Source organism: Seriola dumerili, unplaced genomic scaffold, assembly GCF_002260705.1.
Source record: "Seriola dumerili isolate Sdu_G_001 unplaced genomic scaffold, Sdu_1.0 BDQW01000319.1, whole genome shotgun sequence".
Lineage (NCBI taxonomy): Eukaryota > Metazoa > Chordata > Actinopteri > Carangiformes > Carangidae > Seriola > Seriola dumerili.
The window spans coordinates 1,294,732-1,319,103 of NW_019174574.1; the positions used below are offsets into that span (position 1 = coordinate 1,294,732).

Below are 24,372 nucleotides of genomic sequence, written 5' to 3' on the forward strand. Positions count from 1 at the left end.
TGGTCGTATCCACCGTGGCCTTAAAACAGCCATTCCCAAAAGCGTTTGCAGCGTTAGCATGGAGAAAGCCTGAGCGTCCTAAACATTAAGTAAACATCACTCTGACCATTTCACACCTGGATCCTGTTTCCCTCCATCTACTGTTCACTGTCTATGTGTGTGTGTGTGTGTGTGTGTGTGTGTGTGTGTGTGTGTGTGTGTGTGTGTGTGTGTGTGTGTGTGTGTGTGTCTGCAGATATCAACAACACATATCCTGACTGTAGGAGATGTTGAGGCACAAACTTCAGTCATTTGTCTGATCATTTTCTCCACTGATCGGTTCACCAATAACATTCAGGTGATGTCTTTAGATTGTTTAGTCTGATCCTCAGTTTATGATCACATTTGGCTCTTATTGATCCATGAACAATCAATTTTCTGTTAATCTATCTGCTCCACTCATGTTTAAAACAAGGAAACAAGGTCCATATGAAACATGGCCAGAGTTGTGATGTAACATCACCATCAGAGGAAAACAGTGAACATCTTGAACATCCATCTCCGTCTTTACACTGACTCAGAAATGAAACTTGGTGCCATTCAAGAACAGCGAAGCCTCAGCTGAGATCAGCTGACACCACGGTTCTCTCATCGTGGCCCATCACACTCACAACACCACCGTCCAGACTCACAGCATCCAGCCCACACCGCCATGCTTCAGCACATGGTACAGTACAAAGAAGAGCTTCATCACATGGTCCAGCACTAAGTCTTTAGAAAATCATAAAAAATGTAAAAATAAAAACATCTGAGACAAAATGTACAGTCATGAGACCACGAGCCTGCAGCAAGGCCTGCTATGTGGACACACTCCTGTTGCCTGGCCGACCTGCTCCCTGTACAGAGGAGGAGGCTCAGTCACGCCCCTTACTGAGGAGCAGCTCTACATTTTCACACAGTGCAACTCAAAAGAAAACACAAAGCAAAAGGCAAAATTAAAAATATACACATCTCCAACTGATGAAATAATTTATGTCTGGTAAACAAAATAAATTAAGGCATGCAAAAGATAATGTCAAATCTTCAGATTTGGATTTTTTTTTAGCCAAACATCCTATACTGTTAGATCTTCCTGCTGGAAGAAACACTCACTCTTATGAAGTCCTCAGAACAAAGGTAGCTGCCAAAATAAAATTCAAACCCACTGGAATATCACTGTAATACGCCCGAGCATTTAAAGGCCCATATTTACATATTTGTGTTCTGTGTTCGAGCTTTAAGAGGCCGATATTTACATACATGTTCATGCGGATTCAGCAGCAGTGCAGCAAAACAAACAGCAAATACTCGAGTGACACAGACAGGAGTGCTTTTTCAAACATCCCGCTCAGATCAAATAAATAGCACGTATCAAAATAAAAAATGTACGTCACAAATATTAACGCTGACCACTGTGGCCCAACAGAATGATATGTATAAAACAAATGATAGTAGAAAGTTGGTAAGGTGACGGTGATACATCAGAAGTGAAGCAGTGCGGAGCCGAGCAGAGGGAGCTGTGGTTCTGCCACATTAAGGCTTTGAGATGCTGCTGCTCCCTCCAACCTAAACCAAACTCATGTCAACCTGGAGTAGTTAAGCCGGCACAGACAAAAAGACATGCAGCAACGCACACACACGTGCATACACACACTCACACACGTGCGTGCGCACGTACGCGTGCGCACACACACGCACGCACACACACACACACACACACACACACACACACTATCAACAGTTTGAGAGACTTGCCACTGCCTCTTTTTTTCGGTTTAATTTTTTCCTCTAGGTTTTCTTGGCAGCATTACATGGTGCTCCTCTTCACCCCTCCCCGCCTGGGCCCCCCTCCTCTCTGTCGCCCCACCACTAGGCCTCTGGAGAGCTGAGAGGGGCGCTAGGCCAGGCCAGAGGGGAGCTGGGTGAGCTAGGGGTGTGGAGGAGGGTGGGATGGGGCTTCAGTAGTCTGTGATGGGGGCGAGCTCAGGGTACAGGTCCACCGTGATGTTCTTGTAGAGGCTGCTGAGGGAGACGTGGGGGCTGTAGTGGAGGTTGTTGAGGCCATCCAGGTGTTGCCGCTCTTTGGAATACCTCAGCAGTTTATACCTACAAACACAGTCACAGGTATGTCAGTATATGCTCTGATCCCACTGCACTACACCATCCACAGCTTTCAGCTCATTCAAGCTGTAGATTATCATCACTACTGTGTGTGGCTCTGAGCCACTGGTTCATACTGAAGACTGAAGCTTTAAAACAAACAGCTGCTCACTGTCGATTCTGTCACAGGAGGAAACTTTGTTGAGGATTATTTTCTGTGGCGGATTAATCTAATTTTGGTGGGTTTTTTTTAGAGCGGTCCACTTGTGATGAGATCATCTGAGACTCATGTTAATGTCAGGTCTGAACAGGGCCTTTATCTCCAGTCTCTGTGACTTTGTGTCTGAGTGAAATACAGCTGTTTATGAATCTGATAAACAACAACAGGTGACAGTGTTTATAAACTGCTGCTCAGAAAACAACCACATCCAGGTATGTGAAGCAAATGAAACTCCTGAGCAGCAGCAGCCTGTGTGGACCAGTCCAGACTTTATATGATGAACATCATTATAAACCAGACAGTGATCTGGTCTTTGGACTGATGCAGGAAGGACTGACATTGACTATTGATTGAATAGTGAAATTAAAATGTTGATCAACAGGACACACACCTCTCAGTGAATAAGAACTGTCATGTGTTCAGTCACAGTATAAACAGAGTTTTATGAACTATGTTCATGAATGAACTAAATGTGGAGGAGCCTGTTTGATTGAACCCGGTCAAGTGATAATTGTATAGGTGATAATAATAAATCCGCAGCCACAGTCTATAGACTCATGTTTACAATGTAGAACCAGAGCTCAGTGTAGGCCTACACAATATGAGGAAAATTTGCAATGACACTGTTCAATATTGTGATGACAATATAACGTGCGATAAATAAACAAATACTGAAGTTTGCATAAACAATTTTGCTGAGTGAAGCCAAATGAAGAACACAGACAAAGGTCACTATCTGTCATCTCCTCTCCTACTGTCTCAGCCTGTAGTTATAAGTTTACAAAGGTCTGTGTCAAATGAAGCTGCAGTCTACACATGGAAAGTTTTAAAGGGGAAAGGACTGTACTGGTTTAAAGAGGAGAGGACTGTACTGGTTTAAAGGGGAGAGGACTGTACTGGTTTAAAGAGGAGAGGACTGTACTGTTTTAAAGGGGAAAGGACTGTACTGGTTTAAAGAGGAGAGGACTGTACTGGTTTAAAGAGGAGAGGACTGTACTGGTTTAAAGTGGGAGCACTGGTGTCAGGTGTGACTGTGACAAACACCTTGTGTTTACTGTTTTAAAAAGATAACTGGTAATCATTAAGGGAATTGTGGTATCAATAAAATCTTATCAGTTCTCGTCACTATCTGTGCTTTTAACTGTCATGATCTAAGTTAAGTTCCATGCACATGTTAATTAAGATGAGTTCTCATGGACAAAAGGATGTTTGATTAAACTCTGTGATGTAGTTCAGGTAAAAGAAAAGAAGTTCTCCTTGGTTCTTCATGGTTCTTCTTTAGAACAGAGAGGTCATTCAGGTTCTTACCTCCCGAGGAACTGCACCTCTCCTCTGTGGTGGTGAGGAATTGACTTGTACTTGCCAATCTCTCCCTCTGGCCGTGTCACATTCAGACCAGCGTAATGAACTCTGAGGAGAAACCAGGCTGCGTTACACAACACCACCATGAACAGACAACCTCAAACATCTGAATTTACTGACACAGTAACATGACAGAAAGAGGGGGTTTGAAGCTGTTTGTTCAGACTGTTCACATGTGAAAACAAATAAATCTGGTCCTCTTTGAATTGTTATTGACCCCTGGTCAGGTCTACTGAATACCCCTGGTCTGGTCTGGACTATATGCGTCTCAGTCCTTCTCTGGTTAGTCTCCATCATGTCCAGTAGAGGGCGCCCTCTATATCTGAAGGTGTGAAATTAAAATCTTTACTTCTTGCAAACATCTGTGTCTCACTATGATGTTGTCAGTGATGGTGCACAAACACAGGGCTTAAAGTAAAAAAAAAAATCCTGAGCCTGAAATGTTGCTTTCTGTGCTTAAAGAACTGCCAGTGTTGCCAAGACCCGCCCTACTCTGCTTCTGATTGGTTGGGTTGGTTATGTTCAGTGTCTGGTTAGTTTGAGAGCGAGAGCTGCGTTCCTCTCATACCATTGGTAGGTGAACTTTATTACCTCGAACATGATAAACTGCATCCACAACAAATTTCCCAAGTGTATTGACTTTTCATTTTTCTCTCACAGTGTTATGGTGCCGGCATACTTTAAGCCCTGCAGACACCTGTGCAGGTAACCTCAGCCAGTAAACATGGACCCCACAGGCAGCCTGTGTACATACTGCTTTTATAGTGCATTCAGAAACAGCATGTGTCTTCAAACTGGGGTGGGAGATTCATAGACTTATATACAGACTCTGTATAGGTTGCATCAACATTGCCACCATGATGGATTTACAGCAACATTAGGGTGTTAGTGATACTGAAGTTGAACCTCCTGACCACCATGATCTTTGAGTCTAGACAATTTTCTACCTTTAGTTTACATCAAGGAGACGAAGCTGCAGTTTCCTTCTCTGGTTTACATGGTGAAGTCTCCCCAGCATCAACTGAGTAACTACATGAAAGGGTCAGCCACTGTGGACTCTCTTTGTACACTAACCTGTTCCACAAGTCATCGTCCTCTCCTCCCCAGCCCCAGAATGCATTGGGAAAGCCATTGATCTTGCGGAACTGCTCCACAGTGAGTCCACTTACACCGCCAAAGAATTCACTGTATGGAAGACTGAAGACAACACGGTCTGTTACACTCAGGTCTAAATGATCTGGATTAAGACCCACATGTGAAAACATACACAAGAAAATGTGCACTTGTTCAACATTACACCTATATTTCATTTAGCTCTAGGTGTTTTATATATTCTCAAATATATTATATAAATTGTGTGCAGTTGACAACACTCACATGTACATGTATTTGTCAAGCTTGGCGGCGAAGTGGCGTGGCATCTGACCGCAGCCATAGTAGTTTCGGTCATTCTCAGGGATGTGGTCCACGTCGTGGAAGATCAAGCAGTCCCAGTCCAGGTCCTTCATGGCCTCCATGAACCCCACGTTAAACAGCATGGCTCTGTTAAAGGGCTGACTCCCACTCTGAACACACAAACGCACGCACACACACGCACACACTAAATAAGCCTGTTGCAGCTACAGGTAAATAATATGAAGCCTTGTTTAATGTGAGGGACTTCAGTACCCATAAGGCTTTTCAACCTTTATTTATAATCCACAAAGCATCAGAACAGTTTCATTTAGCTGAATATTCACCATCACTGCAGCAGGCGCACACGTGCGCGCGCAAGCACACACACATACACACACACACACTACCTGTTCAATGACGTAGAAGGCGAACTGCAGCCGTTGTCTCTGCAGCATGGGGATGAGGTGTTGGAAGAGGATGGGGAGATGTTCATGGCGGTTTCTAAAAGGAATCAGGATGGCTACCTGCAGAGGACACACTGGAGTAAGACTTGACTGACCACACCCATAATGTTCTGACTAACATTACTCTGAACACCCGGTGAGCCCAACCTTCCAGCGAGGTCTGCAGTCCTTTGGTTTCCAATGGCCTCCAAACTCAATGTCAAAGAACTTGGAGAACTTCAGTTCAATCTCCTCCATGGGGATTTCTGTCATGTTCACTTCCATAAGGCCCTCTGTGGATCACACACATCAACAATGTCAACACACACATCACCATGAACAACAACACAAACATCAACAACACAGGGGTGATAGTAAAAAAAAATCCGGAGCCTGAACTTTTTTCCCTGGGAGGTAAGCGAGCCCCGAAGCTAAGATATATGCCCCGATCAACGCAATTGTCAAGCGGGATCCAGAGGTGTGCTCCCCTGGGACATTTTGATAAATAGTCCATTGAATTAAATATTCTGATGACTTTTGTGGATACAAATGTACATTATTCAGACATGAGATGAACAAACCCAATACAAGCCTATATTACAGGAACATCTTTGTGTAGAGCACCAGAGCTCTTGGGACCCTGGGCCTGGTAGGCCTGTTCAGTAATCCATCCCTGCTTTTAACTAGTCACTTACCTGCGTACTTATTGCTTGTATAGCATACTGAGACTACGGATACTACAGCCATACCAAGAAAGGTCAGTGGGTGACAATTATAATACTCAAAAGTAAACTAGGAATTGAATGAATGGGAGCGTGTCTATGTTCCCACAGCCCTATATTCCCTTTTTATACCCTTTCAGAACGCTTTGCATCCACGTTCCACGGCGTCTTCACATTTATCCACCTCAGCGATCGTTTTTGTAAAGCATCGTTTTCAGTTACGAAATTCACCGTTCTAATGTGGACTGAAGCGCTAACCGGATAAATATTACCCGGGTTAGTGTGGACATGGGCTTATGGGAACATATAAGACTGTGGGAAAATAGGGCCTAATTTTCAAAACATTCTTAGAAATGTGGGAACACAGGGCTGACCCCGAATGAATGAATGAATGAATGAATGAACATGGGATTTATATAGCGCTTTTCAAGATACCCAAAGCACTTTTACAATGGAGGGGGGACCTCACTAACCACACTTTTCACACTGCCTGCATCCTCGTCATAAAATCGGACAAGTACATTTAGAATTTTATCCATGCTTTTGTCCGTGGCCTCATCAATGTTGAGTGAAAACATGTTATTTTCAAGCTTGTCACAGATTTCTTTTAAATTCTGGTGAGATGCCGTGTGTAATAAGATAGCTTGCATGCTGCCTTGAGACAGACAGATGCGTAAGGGCGAGTTTATCCTCCGCTAATTTCTGACACAAAGTGACGAGTGGATGAGCGATTGTAAATGATAGATCATACTCGGCAATGAAGGAGCACAAGCGAATTTTTAAATCAGCCACGCGATCGGTCATTGAGGGTCGGATATCTGCTGTGGCTGTTGCCCCCGGCAAACGTGAGGTATGTTGAATTGGTCGTAAAGCTGCTCGATGACTAGCGTCGAACTCGTGCCGTGGCAGCACTTTTTTCCCGCTAGTTCCATATAATATTTTCCTTGCACACAAAGTGCAGAAACATGCTCCTGGTTGCCGGAGTTTTTGACACCAGCTTCGAAAGGGCTTTCCGTCTCTACTCACCTCCTCTATCCAAGACCAACGCCAATTATTCTTTATCCCTTTATCGACAAGTTTGGTGTCTTCCCCTGGCTTCATAAAGTTGCACTCCATGACTTCGGCTATGTTTCGCGCTGCCAGTGTGGGAAACACATTCGTAGTGTATGGGAAACACAAAACACATTCGCACGTGGGGTGACTGCTGAATCAATCTGATTGGCCAAAACCCAAGACCACCCCCTCCCCTATTACCGATTGGCTTAAGTAGGCTATGCCTACAGGTGTGGTTTAGAGTGAAAGCACCTCTCGGATCTTGGGAATTGTCAGATCACGCGAACGTGAACCTGATTTTTTTTTTTTTTTCCACAAACACCTCGGTACGCCGGAAATCCGGTGTGGTGCCGGAGCGCTATCAGCCCTGTGACAACAACAACACAGGGACCCAAAAGAAAGGCCTCCTTTAGGCTTTTGTGTATTTGGTGAGTTCTTTAGCTGTTAATGATTTTGGGGTGAAAATCTTAATTAAAGAACGTCTTCTGTTTAACAGTAATGCCCTTTTTACACCAATATTATCAGGTATGAGCAGGTTTTTTAAACGTGGGTAAACCAGCTAATAAAAGCTGATTGACCCCTTTTCCACTGTCAGTTTGTCGCTGTTTGTCACCATCACTGCAAGTTTGTCTTTCTGTTCACACACAGCTGCAAGGAGTGATGTCATCACATGCACTTACAGAGCACATACACAGAGTGAGCTGTTAGCTGCTGTGCAAACTGGGGCTGTAGTTCACTCTCAGAGGAAAGTGTAGCTGAGGTGTTCTGGTTTAACAGCACGGTGCTGGACAGGTGACAGGTGTGTTCACAGTGTCTCTGTGCTCAGCAGGAAAAGGAGTGAAAATTAGCATGTTCACCTAGATGTTGTATTTACATTAAAGCCAATCGGAGCCAGAGCCAAATACCTGTGTCTACTGCAGAGTCATGTGACCCAGGTGTGAATGCCAAGGGGGCTTTATTGACACTGACCACCTTCATCTGGAAACATGAGGCTGATTTGATGAAGGTGTTTGCAGCAGTTTGGACTAAACAATGAAGCAGCAAGGCTTCCACTGCAGTAAAGGCTTAAATAAAGAGCTTAAATGAATGGTAAATTAAATAATAAATATAATGATTATATTATATTATATTATATTATATTATATTATATTATATTATATTATATTATATTATATTATATTATATAAAGACACACTGGTGGTAGGAATCAGTCTACTCACTCATAGAAGGTAATCGCTCTGGGCAGGGCAGGTTCTGGGCATAGGTGAAGTTCTCTGGAAGATATGTAGTTGGCTGGACCAGGTATTCACTGGAGTTACTGCCATCAGGATAGTCTGCAGCAAACACATCCAGCATCATTGACAGCACTGCACCAGTTTAATGTCTTCAAACTACAGGCTTTTGTATTTCAAGCGATCTGTTATTTTATCAAGACTCCTAATAAATGTTGTCTCTTCATACTATTAAACTGATCCATGTTATGAGCTTGTTGGACCAGTGAAGCTCAGAGTCTACCTGTTCATCATCATACCCAGATTTAAACTTATACTGCAGCACCTTTACTTCACTGTGTGTAGATGTTAAAAGTATATTTTCATAGTATATTTCTCTCCTGACAGAACCATGCTTCCATACATGTACAGACACTTTACTACACTCTCTACTGACCCTGTTCCCATTCACCATGTTCTTTACATCAGATCTGACCAACCCTGAAAGCAGAACTACGAGCTATCATCATGCCCCTCCCCCAGTCTAATCATCTCAGACAGCTGTTTCTGTCATTTTATGTATTTCTCTAAAGATAGTTGTTGAGTTTTACTACTCATTGATAGACAATGACTCTGTTTACTTTGTGGCAATTTTCTCTGTGTTCCTCTGTTTACACTCGGGGGCGATAACTAGCACTGTGAGCTCCAGGCTCCTGGTTGAGGAGTCACTGGAGTATCAAGAGACCAGTGTGTTTCACATAGACAGACCAGACTCCAACACCTGAAGACTGTTACCAGGATTTGGATCGAGGGCAGACGAAGGATGTGAGTGTGTAGTAGGGTGGAAGTTGGGTGGAGGGAGGTTTCACTGAACTACTGAACTTTGCACTGCTCATGTTTCATCTGTTAGACTTCAGGACAGTAAAGTACATTCTGCCCTCTGTGTACTTCATATTTATAACTTCATATCTAACGTTCTAATGTGTGTTCTAATTCTGTTTATCCGGAGTTGTGTGAACCTGCACTAACCCAAACCTCTTTCTCTTCCCTCTCAATCTGATCTATGTATCTGGTGGTTTCTATCCTTGTTTATTATGGTAGTATGGCGCGAACACAGCAGGTATCTACCTACTGATCTGTAGTGATCCACTGTCAGCAGTGTGGACAGGATGGAATATGCAACTGAGAAAAACAGCAATTGTGAACAGTTGTGAGTCAGGGTTTTGATGCATTATTTGATTTATTGTGAAAGGTTGAAGTTAAAACAGGATGTTGGGTTGTTCTTCAATAAACTTAAGAGTTTCTGAGTTTACATGTAGACCAGTTTTCATGGAGATAGGGCTGCAAATAACGATTTTGTAATGATTAATCTATCGATTATTTTATCAAATACTTATTCAGTGTAAATTCTAAGGCAGCAGCAGACGACTATATGACTTTATGAGAGTATATACAGGGTTTTTCCTCCATAGAGAATTGGGAGGTGGACCTCCCGTCGCCTCCCGTCTCTGTACCCGGTGGATTTGACGTTTGTAACTGCAATTGCTGCTGTACGCCCCTATGGCAATGTAGTGGCACTGTATCATAATCCATGCATCAGGCAGAGCCATTCAAAATTTGCCGAAGAAGAAGAATACGAACGTGCTGGATTTTCCGCCTCTTCAAACAGGTGAATAGGGTTGCAAGCCATCCCGTATAGTACGGGATCGTCCCGTATTTGAAAATAAAATGATTCTAGTACTTGTTTTCTCGGTACTCAGTGGATTTGATATTGATATTTTCGTTCATGTTATGTCCTCAAAGTGCTGTGAATAATGTAATGTCAAGTAAAACCAAACCAGTTGCCACCTTTCAACCCTACAGATGGATATTATCTCTCTTACATCCAAGCACACCCAGCTTCTTGAAAAGTTTCCCTAAATTAACATTACATCCCATTATGTAGTTTTTTTTTGTTTGTTTGTTTTTGCAGAAATGTCTGGTGGAAGGTCACACTATCACTGGTTCTTTTTTTAAAAGAATAAATTCAGAACAGGACTAGAATTGATTGTTCTAGTTCGTCTCACTTTACTTTGTGTGTGTGTGTGTGTGTGTGTGTGTGTGTGTGTGTGTGTGTGTGTGTGTGTGTGTGTGTGTGTGTGTGTGTGTGTGTGTGTGTATGCACTGTGTACCTGCAGCACCGGCTCTCCCAGGGAACAGAGAGAGCAGAGCAGGAGACAGAGAGGCAGTGCAACCATAAATGATAAATAGAAAATAAATATATGGCAGTTAATAGTGACTGGCCCCCACAAATAAATTAATGTATGGAAAACGATTTGTTGACTTAAAACATTGACGTTGATGCTTTTTCCTAGTCGACATAGTCGATAATGGCGACTAATCACAGCAGCCCTTCATGTAGATCACATGGGCTCTGAGTTTACTTGTAGACTATGTGGGCTTTGAGCAGGAGGATTCAGTGGTTCAATATGTATATGACTCACCTGTCCCGTTGAGTGTACTGTTCTTGTTGGTGTACAGTCGGATCATCTGGCCGATGGTTCTGACGTTGTCTCTCAACATGATGCCCTGAGCCTGCACCATGAAGAAGTATGTGTTGGCTGACAGAGAGACAGGAGAAATGATGTTAGTCTCTTACTGCATTACAATTGCTTCATGTAGACACAGCTGTCCTCACTTACTGTACAACACCACAACTGATTCTCAAGCCGCAGCGAGCACAAACCAAAGGTCCCATGACAGACTGGGAATGATGATGTCAGATGGTGTCACCTGGTTTGTCAACAACTTCAATGTTTTCAAGGCTACTGCAACACAGACAACCATAGACTGTAAATAAAGATGGACGCAGCCTCTGTGATGTCTCCCACAGGTTTCTGAAGCTCAGAGTAAGCTGCCCCACCGTCGCCATCTTGGCAGTGTCCGATTCCACCCCTAACTCCTAGCTAATCCAGAAATGGGCAAGAGGTGGGGGGTGTCTGGAGCTGAGACTGACACTCAAAGAGGCCACGCCCTAAATCCTACATAACTTTAAGTCTTAGTAAAATGTAATCAGGTGACTTAAACAGAGTTGTCATGAAGGTGAAAATTTGCTCTAGAGACCAAAACTGTTTTTGTACCAGGCTGTAAACATGTTTATTTCTGCTGTTAAGTTGGACATTTTAACATGGGAGTCAATGGGGATGGAATCACTGTTGGAGCCAGTTTTTGTTCCTTCAGTGTTGGCTTCATTGTCCAGAGGTTGATGCTTGTACAGAACTCTGTTTACAATTAAAATTTGTCTCAAAGACAGCCCCTATTGTAACCCATTAGAAAACACTCACAAGTTAACCAGTATGTCAAATATGTATAAAATTACACAAAGCAAGATCAAAAAAGCAACAACAAAATGAACTGAACATGTAAATTGTAAAACATAAATACCTGTGACTACTGTCTACTACTACTGTGACCTGGGTGTCATGTGATCTGGGAGTCACACTGATGACAGAAGACAGATGTTAGCAGGTTTTTTGATCAGTACAAGGGTCTAATGTTTAAATGATGTTTGGACAAGAATAACATTATGATTTATGTATTATCAGTTCAAATAGATAATAGTTGTTGACTGTAATTTTGATGAATATCTGATCATATTTTAAGACAAATTTATAACAAAATGCAGGTGATTCCAAAGCTTAACTCACTTGTTCTTGCCACTGTAACATTTTATTATATATACTGTATATATATCATCACATTACAAAACCCTAGTGTCACTCTTGCTATTGGCCAGAGGATTTCAGAGTGTAAACATAACGGTGTTTGGGGATGATAAAGTCTTATCACAGAGCTGCCAGGCAGTCCTGGTTGGTGAGCGAGTGAAAGAGTAAAGGCACGCAGGTCAAAGCAGATGATGCTCCTGCTGATAAACACAAATACTGAGCCTGTGAACTTCAGTAAAATGTTTGTCACAGTCCCTGAAATCAAAACAGGGTTATCCAGGATTATATATTCTCTTCTATATCTGCTACTTAAAACACTTATCAATCTTTACTCTGGTTTGTCACAGGGAAGGCAGAACACGCAAAGAATGAACTGATGGTTCTGAGTCCTCAAATTAAATTCTCAGCTGGATGTTGAATCCCAGACTGACTGATAATCCACACAGGCCTGTTAGAAGCACACTGCACAGAAAACCAAGGAAAATACAACAGGTTACAAACCATCTGAGACCTACACCATGCTAAAATTCAGAGAGGAGACCTGCACCTAGTTAACTTTCAAAGAGGAGACCTACACCAAGCTAACATTCAGAGAGGAGACCTGTACCAAGCTAACATTCAGAGAGGAGACCTGTACCAAGCTGACATTCAGAGAGGAGACCTGCACCAAGCTAACATTCAGAGAGGAGACCTGCACCAAGCTAACATTCAGAGACCTGTACCAAGCTGACATTCAGAGAGGAGACCTGCACCAAGCTAACATTCAGAGACCTGTACCAAGCTAACATTCAGACAGAGACCTGCACCAAGCTAACATTCAGAGACCTGTACCAAGCTTAAATTCAAAGACCTTACTGAGCTAACATTCAGAGAGAAATCTCAGTCTCAGAGGAGACCTGTACCAAGCTAACATTCAGAGACCTGCATCAAGCTAACATCCAGAGATGAGACCTGCATCAAGCTAACATTCAGAGAGGACCTGCATCAAGCTAACATTCAGAGAGGACACCTGTACCAAACTAACATTGAGAGAGACCTGCACCAAGCTATCATTCAGAGCCCTGTATCAAGCTTACATTCAGAGAGGAATCTCAGTCTCAGAGAGGAGACCTGCACTAAGCTAACATTCAGAGACCTGCATCAAGCTAACATCCAGAGATGAGACCTGCATCAAGCTAACATCCAGAGATGAGATCTGCACCAAGCTAACATTCCGAGAGCTGTACCAAGTTAACATTCAGAGACCTGTACCAACCTAACATACAGACAGGAGACCTGCACCGAGCTAACATTAAGAGGAGACCTGCAGCCACAGACATATTCACTCCAGCTGTTGATTCACACACAGCTCAAGAAAAAAAACCTTCCTGTAATGTAATTTGCACACAATTACCTGCACTATAACCAACTACAGACATGAACTTCCTGCAATTTCAAAAAGCGTGCCATGTACAGATGGTGACAACAACCAACACAAACAGTCTTAGTGAGGTGCTGCGCCTGCATGGAGCAGCTTCAGTGAGGCTTCAGGTTCTGCATGGAGTCATCTAAATTTTGCTACGCTCCACCACTCATTTATTCAGATTCTTCCTTTTATTTGTAACTCATCCGCATCTCTACAGTCAGACATTATGGATGCTGTCAATAATTTAGATCTGTGGATTCACGCATGTATGTAGAAAAGGAGAAAAGGTCAAAATACAGCGTATTTCTCACCAGTAGTCAGGACCAAGCCATGGCTAAACTGTTGATTCTTTCAAATCCCAAACAACCAAGGGAAGAGTTCATACACAAAAGAAGTGATCATTTATATCTTTACCTGATAGAATATTTTTCATAGAAATATTTTTCAAATAACTAATCTGCAGTGAGTACACATGCAGGGCTCCAGACTGCAACCACAGTTGCATATGTGAACATTTTTTGAGAGTGTGTTAAAATTTCATGTGGTTGCATTTTCTGTAAGTATTTGTGATCATTGGGCTGTTGTGGTGCCCCTCACATATAGATTTAAAGCAGTACTTATTCTTTACTGTCTCTCCTTACCTGCACTCTCATCAGTGTTTCAACATAGCTGTTAACACGTTCCCAAACTTGATTGATTATCAGGTGTAACAGCCTGTTGCTCTGAGCTGTGAGTGGACAGTATCATGTTTTTCATATGTACTGCGGTGTTATTATTATTATTATTATGAAACAAAGGTGCCACGTCAGCTGTGATCTGACACAAATACCCCAGCCACACTGGGAATTACATTACACTGCAAAGAATTAACAAGTTAATCAAAATGACACTAAGAACAGAGGAGCCAAATCCTGGTCACTAGATAACACAGTTTAAAAACTAACTGTCCGACAGACAGTATTAGAATTTATACAGAAACTTCAAGTTGTATGATAGAAGCTGTCCATTGCAGTATTTCTGTTACAAATAAAGTATAGGAACATTACTTCTCTTTCACTAAAATTGTTTCTACTGCTTTCTGCAGGAAATGAAAACGTTAGTGTTGGTGGCCATATGTAAAAGATGCGCTGATCTAGTACAATGCAGAGAACCACAGGAGATAATGAAGTTCTTAATAAAATAATAATAAAACACAGAACACGTCATGGGTGTCAGTGAAGCCTTGAAACAATCAGGACAAAGTTCTGTGGTCACAGAGCTTTTAATGCTGTGTGACCTGGTGACGTTCAGCAGCGCAGGTGAAAGTCAGACAAAATTTCTAATCAGTGCAGTTTCTAACTAGTTCAGAGGGGTATGCCCCCCTTCCATTCAGAGAGATTTCCATCTGCACTGAAACAGCTCGGGCCAAATCACAACCGTTTATCACAGATGGGTGGGATTTGATGACTGACAGAGGAGTGACTGAAGCACTTTCATTTACAACCAAGGTGGCTGCCATTGATATGGGGTCTATTGAATCCACTAGTGTGACAATATTAAATGAACTGGACATGGGTTGCTATAGCAGAAAAAGTATTATCTCTATATTCTTAAGAGAAACAGCAATGTGTGATACTAAAGGTACAAAAGGTGTGACCACAACATGTGCTGCCATTCACACACACATGCACACACAGGAACAGGGTTCATTTAAACACGCACTCTGGAGGAGCTGGAGATCGAACCACCGATCTTCTGATTAGTGGACAACCTGCTCTACTACCTGAGCCACAGCCGCCCACTGTACAAGGTGTCATCTGTGTTCATGAGTTCCGAAGTCTTTCTGCCATAATGCAGCATCAGCTTCAGTACCTGGCCCTCTGCACAACAAAACAACAACCAACTACTACAACCTACAGTACTAGATCTAGAACACAAACCACCCTGTCTACAATCATGCTGCTGGACCCTAGGCTAACACAAGTCTACAGTAAATTTCTCTGAACTTCCTCTCCTCTCAAGAAACACCACCACTGATCATCAGTAAAAGTGTGTTTATCAATCATATACATGATCAGCTTTCAAGCTGCAGGTGTGAATGAGACCAGAGGTCTGTACTATGAAGCAGGATCTGAGGTTATGATGGTGGTTCACTTGATACTGGGGTAAACCACCATGGTAACTGATGCTGAACTCCTAACCTGCTCCAGAGCAGGTTAACTTCAGAGGATCAGATCAAAACCTGTCAACAGCCAGACTGACCTATCAGATCAGTGGAAAAATTTAGTCATCATTTCTACAGGATCCAACAACAGGGTAAAAAGAGTTTACAATAAAGTGATCAATAAGAAAGATCAGTAGATCAGTCAATGTTTTGCTGTTTGAGTCTTTCCATGTTTTCACTCTGCTTTTAAAACAGAGCTTCTAACAAACAGATAAGAGTTTGTCACACTAAATAACCACACAATGACTTTTCCAGCTTCATTTGAACTGAACACAGCTTCTTTAATCCAACAGGATTTCTAACAGTGATGAAGCTTTTACTCTCTTCATCATCACTGCAGTTCAGAATAACATGAGGAGACTCTGTGACCACAACAGGAATAAAAACTAACCCAAAAATGATCCAGACACTGAAATATTTATATTGATCATAAATGAAGATTTCAGTCAGGTAGTCAAAGAAGAAACTTCATGATAATTCATGTTCTTATTTAGAGTATATCCTCAGTCTGACTTTGTTCATTGGAAATTATTTGTTTCTTTTTTATTGTAGTCATGTGATCATATTGTTTACATTTCACCTTGTTGAAATTCACTTTATGCGTCACTATAACTGAATTTACCTGCAGGTATCAGCGTTTTTGTCTCATATCATATTAATACTTTATTCATGGTTCTGACAATGTTGTTTGTAGTTAAAAACTATTCCTCTTTCACATGAATGCGCTTTTAGCTGGACAGGTAAACCCAAAGTTAACTGAACCAGGTGATAACCAACTTCATAGTACTGGTTCGACAATGTTGGGCTCAGTGGAGCCAGATAACAAAAAGATATCTTGGATTTGTCAAAGTTGTTGTAGTGAAGACCTCTGTAGACATCTGTTTGCTCCAGCATCAGGGCTTTACTGTACTGTACATCAAGAACAGGATCTTGTCAACTATCATATCATCAGTGTTAGGGAGAAACTGGTTACACATAACAGGATTGCATAATTAAATTACAAAATACATGTAACTAATCTGTTAAATTCACAGAGAAAAAAATTATTGTAATTAAATTAAAGTTATTAATGAAAATGTTGGTGATTACAAAGGAGTTCCATCTGAATATATTCTTTTCTGTAAAAAGCTGATATGCAGAATATAACAGGAAAGTCTTCTGATGACATACCTGTAGACCACACAGGTCAGACAGGTGACAGGTATGAGGTCTAATAACACTAACTTCATTCAGCTGTTTGTAGAAATGTCAGAACCTAATGACATCTCCAGGTTCATATGAAACCAGAGTGCCAACAGACTAAATTAGAGGTACTGAAAAGTAATCAAAAAGTAATCAAATGTAATGAGTTACATTCCTTTAAGCAATTAAAGCTGTTACATTACTTATAACAGAGTAATTAGTAATCTGTAGCCTATTAATGTATCCATCCAATGTAACCATCCCAACATTGCATAACATACACATGACATTATGAGGTTACTTACATACGACCAGTGTATATTGTAGCAATTACAATACACACTGAGACAAGATTGTTCAGAGTTCAGGAACCAATGATTACTATAATATTGTTTCAGAAACTGAAAAACTCTGGTGTACATTCTTAGCATGAGATGGTGAATATTGGAACATCTGACCCACTCTTCACTACATGTGAACCAGTCATATAGCTGAATTTGCCCATGTTGGTGTAGATCCTGATCGCTTGGGTAGAACCCCACACAACATTAGGAGTGATGCCCACAGTCCATTCATTCACAAGTCTGCTGTCAAACGCTAGCTAAATACATATCATCCATAAATACAACACAAGGGAAAATATCCAGGTAATCTTTCAATCCACTGCCATTGGGAGACGCAATTTGGTGTGTAACATCGCTACACAGCGAGGGCCAGCTGGACATTATGGCCTGGGGTGGACCTTTCATTGTGGGCTAGTTAGCCTGTTAGCTAAGGCTTTTAACGTTAGCGTGGACTGTGACAGCAGCGGGAGCTTGTTGGACTGCAGCATATAATCCAGACATAATAACATTATCTGTTGCCTTGCAAGCCGTTTAGTGTAAACCTCTGTTTACTTACCTATTCCAGGAGCCACATAAATGAAGTAGAGACAAGTGGTGGACATGGAGAAGAAGAATATGAAGGCCAGAAACGATCGGTTGGACATTCGCAGCAGTCGCCTCCAGTTCACCATTTTGGCTTAGGCCCACTTCTCCTTCGCCGATATGAATCCCATAAAATACTTCTTGGAGTTAAAACGTCCTCGAATTGATAGACAACAATGTCAATGGTGTGGTCATGGAAAACCCCGCACTGGAAAAGCCCAGAGCCGCAGCGCGGAAAAGGCTAACGCTAGCGGCGCTAGCTGGCCTGCTTTCCCCTGCCAAGAACTTTCCAGATGGAAAAAGCAGGCCTATAACGTTAATATCAGGCAACTGCGAGCCTCATGGAGCACTGCCGGTCGGGCATATTGAAACCGTAACACTAGGGGCCAAGAGCTCAGCAGTAACAATACTTAAGGATACTCATGGTAGTCTTCCATGGTTACTGTGTCGCCAGCGAGGCTTTTATCGCTAGCACTGAAGGTTGGTCATTGAAGGGGGCAGGACCGCTCAGCTTCTCCCACAGTCTACTGGCGGCCGGTGCGACGTTTCCCACAGTCAGCGCACTACTTCATCAAAGCGCGCTCTCTGGAGTCCAGTCATACCACTGAGTGTCTCCACACTGATTTCACACATTCAACACACATACGTGCAGGGATATGTGAGGAATAGACTCCACAGAAGAGATCAGGTCTGCCTCCTCTTCATTTTCTGCTAGCACTGCAGACACCGTTTCCGGTGGGTGTTACACTGCCCCTCCCCTGTGTCGCCATGGCAACATGGAAACCTATCTGCGCGGTGCAGTGGAGGTTCTTCCTGTAGCGCCCTTTTTAAAAAATATTTAGCGCCTTTTCTTAACTAAATATTTGAAAATTTTGGATGCGTATGCAAGAACATAGTGAACTTTTGTTCAACCATGTTGTGGCCTATAAGCCCAGAATGGATGCTGCAATAGCTATGTGTAAGTGCTGCAGGAATAGGGTTATCACCTATGATATGTGAAACACCGGGACACGGATGATTTTTTATGTATTTTAATTTTGGTCACAAAAAAAAAAATTTGTCTTAAGCTATTTTTTTGCCTTTATTTGAAAGGACAATAGAGACACAGAGCAGGGGAGTGACATGCAGTAAAGTCCAGCCAGCTGGATGTCAAACCAGAAACTCGCTGCTGAGGGCGTCTGCACCAGGTCTTCACTGACTTGATATGCGCCCTAAACACTCGCCGATGCCATGGCGTCGCGGTTGTGGTTGGGCGGCAGTTGCTAGGTAATAAGGCAAATTGGGCACATACCTTTATGGACACAAGATTGGACATAACCTGTTTATACCATACATACAGTGAAGAAGTTCATGTATGCTTGTGCTTGTCAATGTTCTTCTTGAGAAAGATCAGTTGATCAACATGATCATGTCGGAGTACAATACATTGTGCAGAAACAATATCTCCTGCAGTGCTGAAAACTCGTTCTGACGCCACACTGGTGGCTGCTATGCAGAGGTATTTTTTTGCAAGTGACCACAGTGTAATATTCACATCAAATATAATAGATGATTTTAGTTGAAAGCATCACTTATATGAGATGACTGTTCTCATTGGCCAATCAATGCGCATCATCATTTGTAACCTGCATTCTTACTGCGCATGCTCGGTATGTATCTGGTGTGTAATGACGAACGACACGATTCACATGTTGCTCTCAAACTAGTTAATAAACTACGATCTATATCACACCAGTGTGATCCTGGATTTTTGTACATTTAGTATGACCAAGACATGGTGTCAGAGTTTAAGAGTGAAAGACAACTCGAACAGAATGGACGTCAGATGCTAGCAACCTGCCCATAGCATGGCGCAAGTTCAAACTCCACGTAAAATTGATGTTTTCGAGAAGAACCGGAGGACGAGAAATGCAGTTACCTTCTAGTGTGGGTCGGAGATAAAGGTAGAGACATCTACAATACATGGACACTAACAGACGACGAAAACAAGGTATTGAAAACATACTATGATTGTTTTGATGCCTGAGTAATACCGAAGTCGAATGTGATTTTCGCATGCTACAAATTTCATGAGAAGGTACAGGGAGCTAGCGAGCCTTTCGAACAGTTTGTCACAGACTTGAGACTGCTTGTGAAGGACTGTGGATATACTAACAGCGAAGAGATGATAAGGGATCGTGTTGTGTTTGGAATTCATTCGCCTAAACTTTGCGAAAAGCTGCTTAATGTCAGATCTGATTTGACTGTGGACAAAGCAATAGACATTGCTAGGTCTCACAAAATAGCACAAGTGCAACTTAAAACAATAGATGGCAGCAACAGTTCACACGAACAGACTGTTCATGCTATTTGCAGAAAGCATTCAAAGAAAGTAGCTTGGACAACGCACCAAGACAGGACAAAGGGACATTCCAATGACGCTCACAAGCCTGCGGAATACCGAGATTGCGCTAAAACCGGCGGATACTGTGGAAACAAGGCACATGGCGTGAAGGATAGCTGGCCAGCAAAAGGAGAGCAGTGCAAAATATGCAGCAAATGGAATCATTTTGCAAAAGTGTATTGTTCCAAGCAAGGAAAAGGAGTTCACGCAGTAAGTGAAAATGAACCAGATGAAATTACAGACGATGAGGATTTGTTTATTGATGCAGTAACACAAGGAAACAACACTCATGATGCAGAACAGGCTTTAGCAAACTTACAAGTGGGACCAAACCGAAACAAAGTCAGATTTAAGTTAGACACCGGGGCCTCAGCTAATGTCATTCCCACACGTGTTTTCAAGAGATTAGGAATACAAGATGTAAAAAAAAAAAAAAAAAAAACAGGCACAGACAAGCTGAAGATATGCTTCGATCCTAAAGATTTGAACAAGGTAATCAAACAACAGCATTACCCCTTACCAACCCTCGATGACATTACATCCAGGTTAGCTGGAGCATGCTACTTTAGCGTCATGGATGCCAAGTCAGGCTACTGGGCTATAAAGCTCACAGAAGAGTCTTCCAAGTTGACAACATTCAACACAGTGTTTGGACGGTACAGATTCCTGCACTTACCTTTTGGGCTTAAATCCGCCCAAGACGAGTTCCAGCAGAAAGTGAATGAGACCTACGAAGATCTAAAAGGAGTCATGGCAATAGTGGATGACATTGTCATATATGGCAGACGTAAACAGGAACATGATGAAAACTTCCGTGCCATGCTGCAATGTTCCAGAGAGAGAGGAGTGAAACTCAACACAGAAAAGAGTGTCGTATGCGCCACTGAGGTCAGCTACTTTGGGCACCTCATCAACACTATTATGTATAACGTCATAATTCAAGATGTTTCAAGTCAAACCCATAAGCTTCTCAATTTCTTCTCAGACTGGACCAGACTATTGAAAGCTGTTGCCTGGATTCAAAAGCTTGGAGACAGCCTCCAATGTCAACACACGCCATCGCCATCAGAAGTTGACATCTCAGCCGCAAGCCTTCAAATCGACACTCAGTGGTCAGTGCATATCTGTGAAAGATCTTGGGAGGGCTGAGAGAGCTGTTGTATCCTTTATTCAGAAGCAGGCATTCCCAAATGTGTTTGAAACAACACCATCAAGTGTTTGCAAAAACAGCACAATTTACCGACTACATCCATTTTTGAAGGATGGGTTGCTGAGAGTAGGAGGACGACTGTCACAAGCAGCTATGTCTCAGACCGTAAAGTATCCCAGCATCCTTCCCGAACAGTCTCACATCTCCAATCTGTTGCTGTGCCATGTCCATGAAAGGTTTGGACACTGCGGCAGAAATTACATCCTTGCTCAACTGCGAAACAATATTGGCTAATCAGTGGTAATAGTGCAGCAAGAAGAGTATAGTAATTTCTAAATGTGTGACCTGCAGACGTTTGAAAGGTAGGACAGGGGAACAAAAATTGGCTAATTTGCCACAAGAAAGGACCCAGCCAGATCTCCCACCGTTTACCAATGTTGGCATGGACTATTCTGGCCCGGTGGAAAAAAAAGAGGGAGAAGCTTGGTAAAAAGATATGGTGTGCTTTTTACATGTCTGTCTTGCAGAGCCGTTCATCTTGAGATGGTCTGCTCCCTCAACACAGACTCCTGTATCCATGCCATAAGGAGATTCGTATGCAGACGAGGCCAGGTAAAGCATATCTGGTCTGACAATGGTACCAACCTCGTTTGTGCGGAAAAGGAACTAAAAAGCGATTTGTCCAGTTTTAACAGCAGTAAGATCCAAAGAGTCATGCTTGAGAGGGGAATAGGCTGGAACTTCAATGGGATGTATGGGAGAGATTAATCAGATCAGTCAAATGGATCTTGAACTCTGTTTTACAACAACAAACTGTAGATGATAAAGGTCTTTAGACAGTTTTATGTGAGGTTGAGGCAATCCTTAAAAAATCCTTCCTCTGACCCCTTTGATTTGGAGCCTCTCACCCCAAACTAAGTCCTTCTGCTTAACTCTCAATCTGTTCTGCCTCCCGGTGAGTTTTCAGTGGAAACAAATACAGTATCAGGCCAATTTGTTCTGGAGGAGATGGACACAAGAATATCTGACACTTATGCAAGAAAGGCAGAAGTGGTCCAAGGTGAGGGAAAACTTCAAAGTGGGAGACATAGTGGTAATAGTTGACCCTACCTCCCCACACTCTTCATGGCCTCTGGCAAGAATCCTGAAGACAAAGCTTGATACCATTGCACTGGTCCGGTCAGTAAAACACAAGACAAAGACGAGCATCATAGAGCGGCCACTGACAAAGCTATGCCCTCTCCTGGAAGAAAGCTCATGACTAGACCAAAACTATGTAATGTATGTCTTTTTTTATGTTACTTATTGGCTCCCTTACTATTACGTATTGAGTAATTGTTTTATGTTAAACTTAAAACATTTAGGGACCGGATGTGTAAGAGCCAAATTGGAATTGGAAAATCTAATCTTTTTTTTTGTCTGAGTTGACCCCACCTAGTGGTGGTGGCTGAGAGGGAAACTAATAAAGGCCAAGGATGCTACCTGGAAGGTGTGGTCGGAGCAGGAAGAGACAGTCTTTGGACCTCACATCCTCAAGTCCTGGCAGCCACAGACAATGTCCATGTTTTTTTTATTAGAGAATCCTTAGCTTATCATTAGAATCCTTTTTTCATTCAATGAATGAATGTACAATGAATATCCGTGTCTTTGTCCTGTCGTGTCTTTGTGCTAGCTGTACTACTAGCCTCCTCATCTCCTGTTTCCCCATGTTGTCTCACTAAGTGACAACATGGGGAAGTCGTGCTACCGCTGTATTTGAGTGCTGTTTTACTGTATTTGAGTGCCGGTTCATTTAAATCAATTTAAATGAACCGGCCGATCCAGGGGTCCGTGTATCGATGCACTCGCATATTTTAAATTAAAACTGATTTCCGATTTACACCCCTACAAATTAGTTTTTCTTTGAAACTATGAACTATGAATTTTAAATTAGAAGTGTAATTTCACAAAAACCAGGATAATTCGTGTCCCAGGAAAGAATATAAATTTTCCAGGACAGTTGCTCAAAACAGAGAACAGTCCCTGGAAAACTGGGACAGGTGGCAAGCCAATGCACAGCTGTTTACAATTTTCTTCTGGCAGCACGGTTGCCAGCAAGTTACTGTATTTTATTATACAGCATTGTACTGCAATATCTACAGTTATGTATATATTACTGCTGATCATTATGAATTATATAAATTACTATTAATAATAATCATACTATTATTTTTTACTTATAAACTTAATATTGTAGCGAGATTGAGGGGGATTCCCCCCAGTGAGTGACATCAGGAGAGGGGACTCCTGTGTGTAATGAATGATTTGTTGCAGCTGTGACTGATGGCACGAGGAGGAGAGACGAACAGTGAAAAGACGGGCAGAGGGAGCATGACGGGGTTGGAGCAACACGTTTGGCGGCACGGCACTCTGATTGCAAGGGTGTCGTTCACAGTTATATAGAGCTGCCGGCGACGAAGACAGGTAGCCAGGGGTAAGCTGTCCCTGTGTTAGGAGGGGAGGCTGAGTGCCTCCTGTAGCTAAACTAGGGCCCACTTTAGAGAGTGTTGTGCTGCTACTGCTCCCTGTGTGCTACCTGGTGTATTGTTTCCGCTTTTATCCGGCTGCCAACCGGTTTCTGTCTCGCCGTCCAGCGAAGCCGTTTCCCCGGGGAGTTGGACGGCGGCACAAGCTCAGACCCCGGGGGAGGGTCTCGCCGTGTAGGCGAGTTAAGTATATTTTACGAACTTTATCCTTATTTCCTTGCGTTGATTATTTATGTATATGTATTGTATGGTCGGCCATTTTTGTAGTTTTAATAGTGTGGAGTGGGAGGACTGATTTAAAGGGGAAGTGACGAGTCGTGGGTTGGGCAGTATGGCTTACCTATCGTGCCTCCTAGCGGAGGGTGCCAGC

General features: G+C 42.5%; 2 protein-coding genes across 4 annotated transcripts in view; one reads left to right on the forward strand and one right to left on the reverse strand.

Moving 5' to 3' along the window:
* Nucleotides 1–1,700: 1,700 nt before the first annotated feature.
* Nucleotides 1,701–18,666, reverse strand: LOC111231790 (beta-1,4-galactosyltransferase 6-like). Of its 3 annotated transcripts, none has more exons than XM_022759031.1 (9): nucleotides 17,919–18,666; nucleotides 11,008–11,124; nucleotides 8,534–8,647; nucleotides 5,707–5,831; nucleotides 5,503–5,619; nucleotides 5,078–5,265; nucleotides 4,775–4,897; nucleotides 3,647–3,748; nucleotides 1,701–2,124 (listed from the first exon to the last, which is right to left on the reverse strand). In XM_022759031.1, exons 1-9 carry the CDS (start codon nucleotides 18,031–18,033, stop codon nucleotides 1,977–1,979), a joined length of 1,149 nt encoding a protein of 382 aa, XP_022614752.1. In that variant the 5' UTR covers nucleotides 18,034–18,666; the 3' UTR covers nucleotides 1,701–1,976. The 3 variants fall into 3 exon arrangements, with proteins under 3 accessions (XP_022614752.1, XP_022614753.1, XP_022614754.1); XM_022759033.1 differs by having other exon boundaries at nucleotides 2,041–2,124; nucleotides 3,647–3,764; XM_022759032.1 differs by lacking the exon at nucleotides 8,534–8,647.
* Nucleotides 18,667–20,900: 2,234 nt separating this feature from the next.
* Nucleotides 20,901–24,372, forward strand: part of LOC111231796 (carnitine O-acetyltransferase-like) — a 31,190-nt gene continuing 27,718 nt past the window's right edge. The window contains exons 1-2 of the mRNA XM_022759039.1: nucleotides 20,901–21,250; nucleotides 22,005–22,089. Of these exons, the coding sequence (XP_022614760.1) occupies nucleotides 20,901–21,250; nucleotides 22,005–22,089 (435 nt within the window). The remainder of the gene's footprint in view (nucleotides 21,251–22,004; nucleotides 22,090–24,372) is intronic.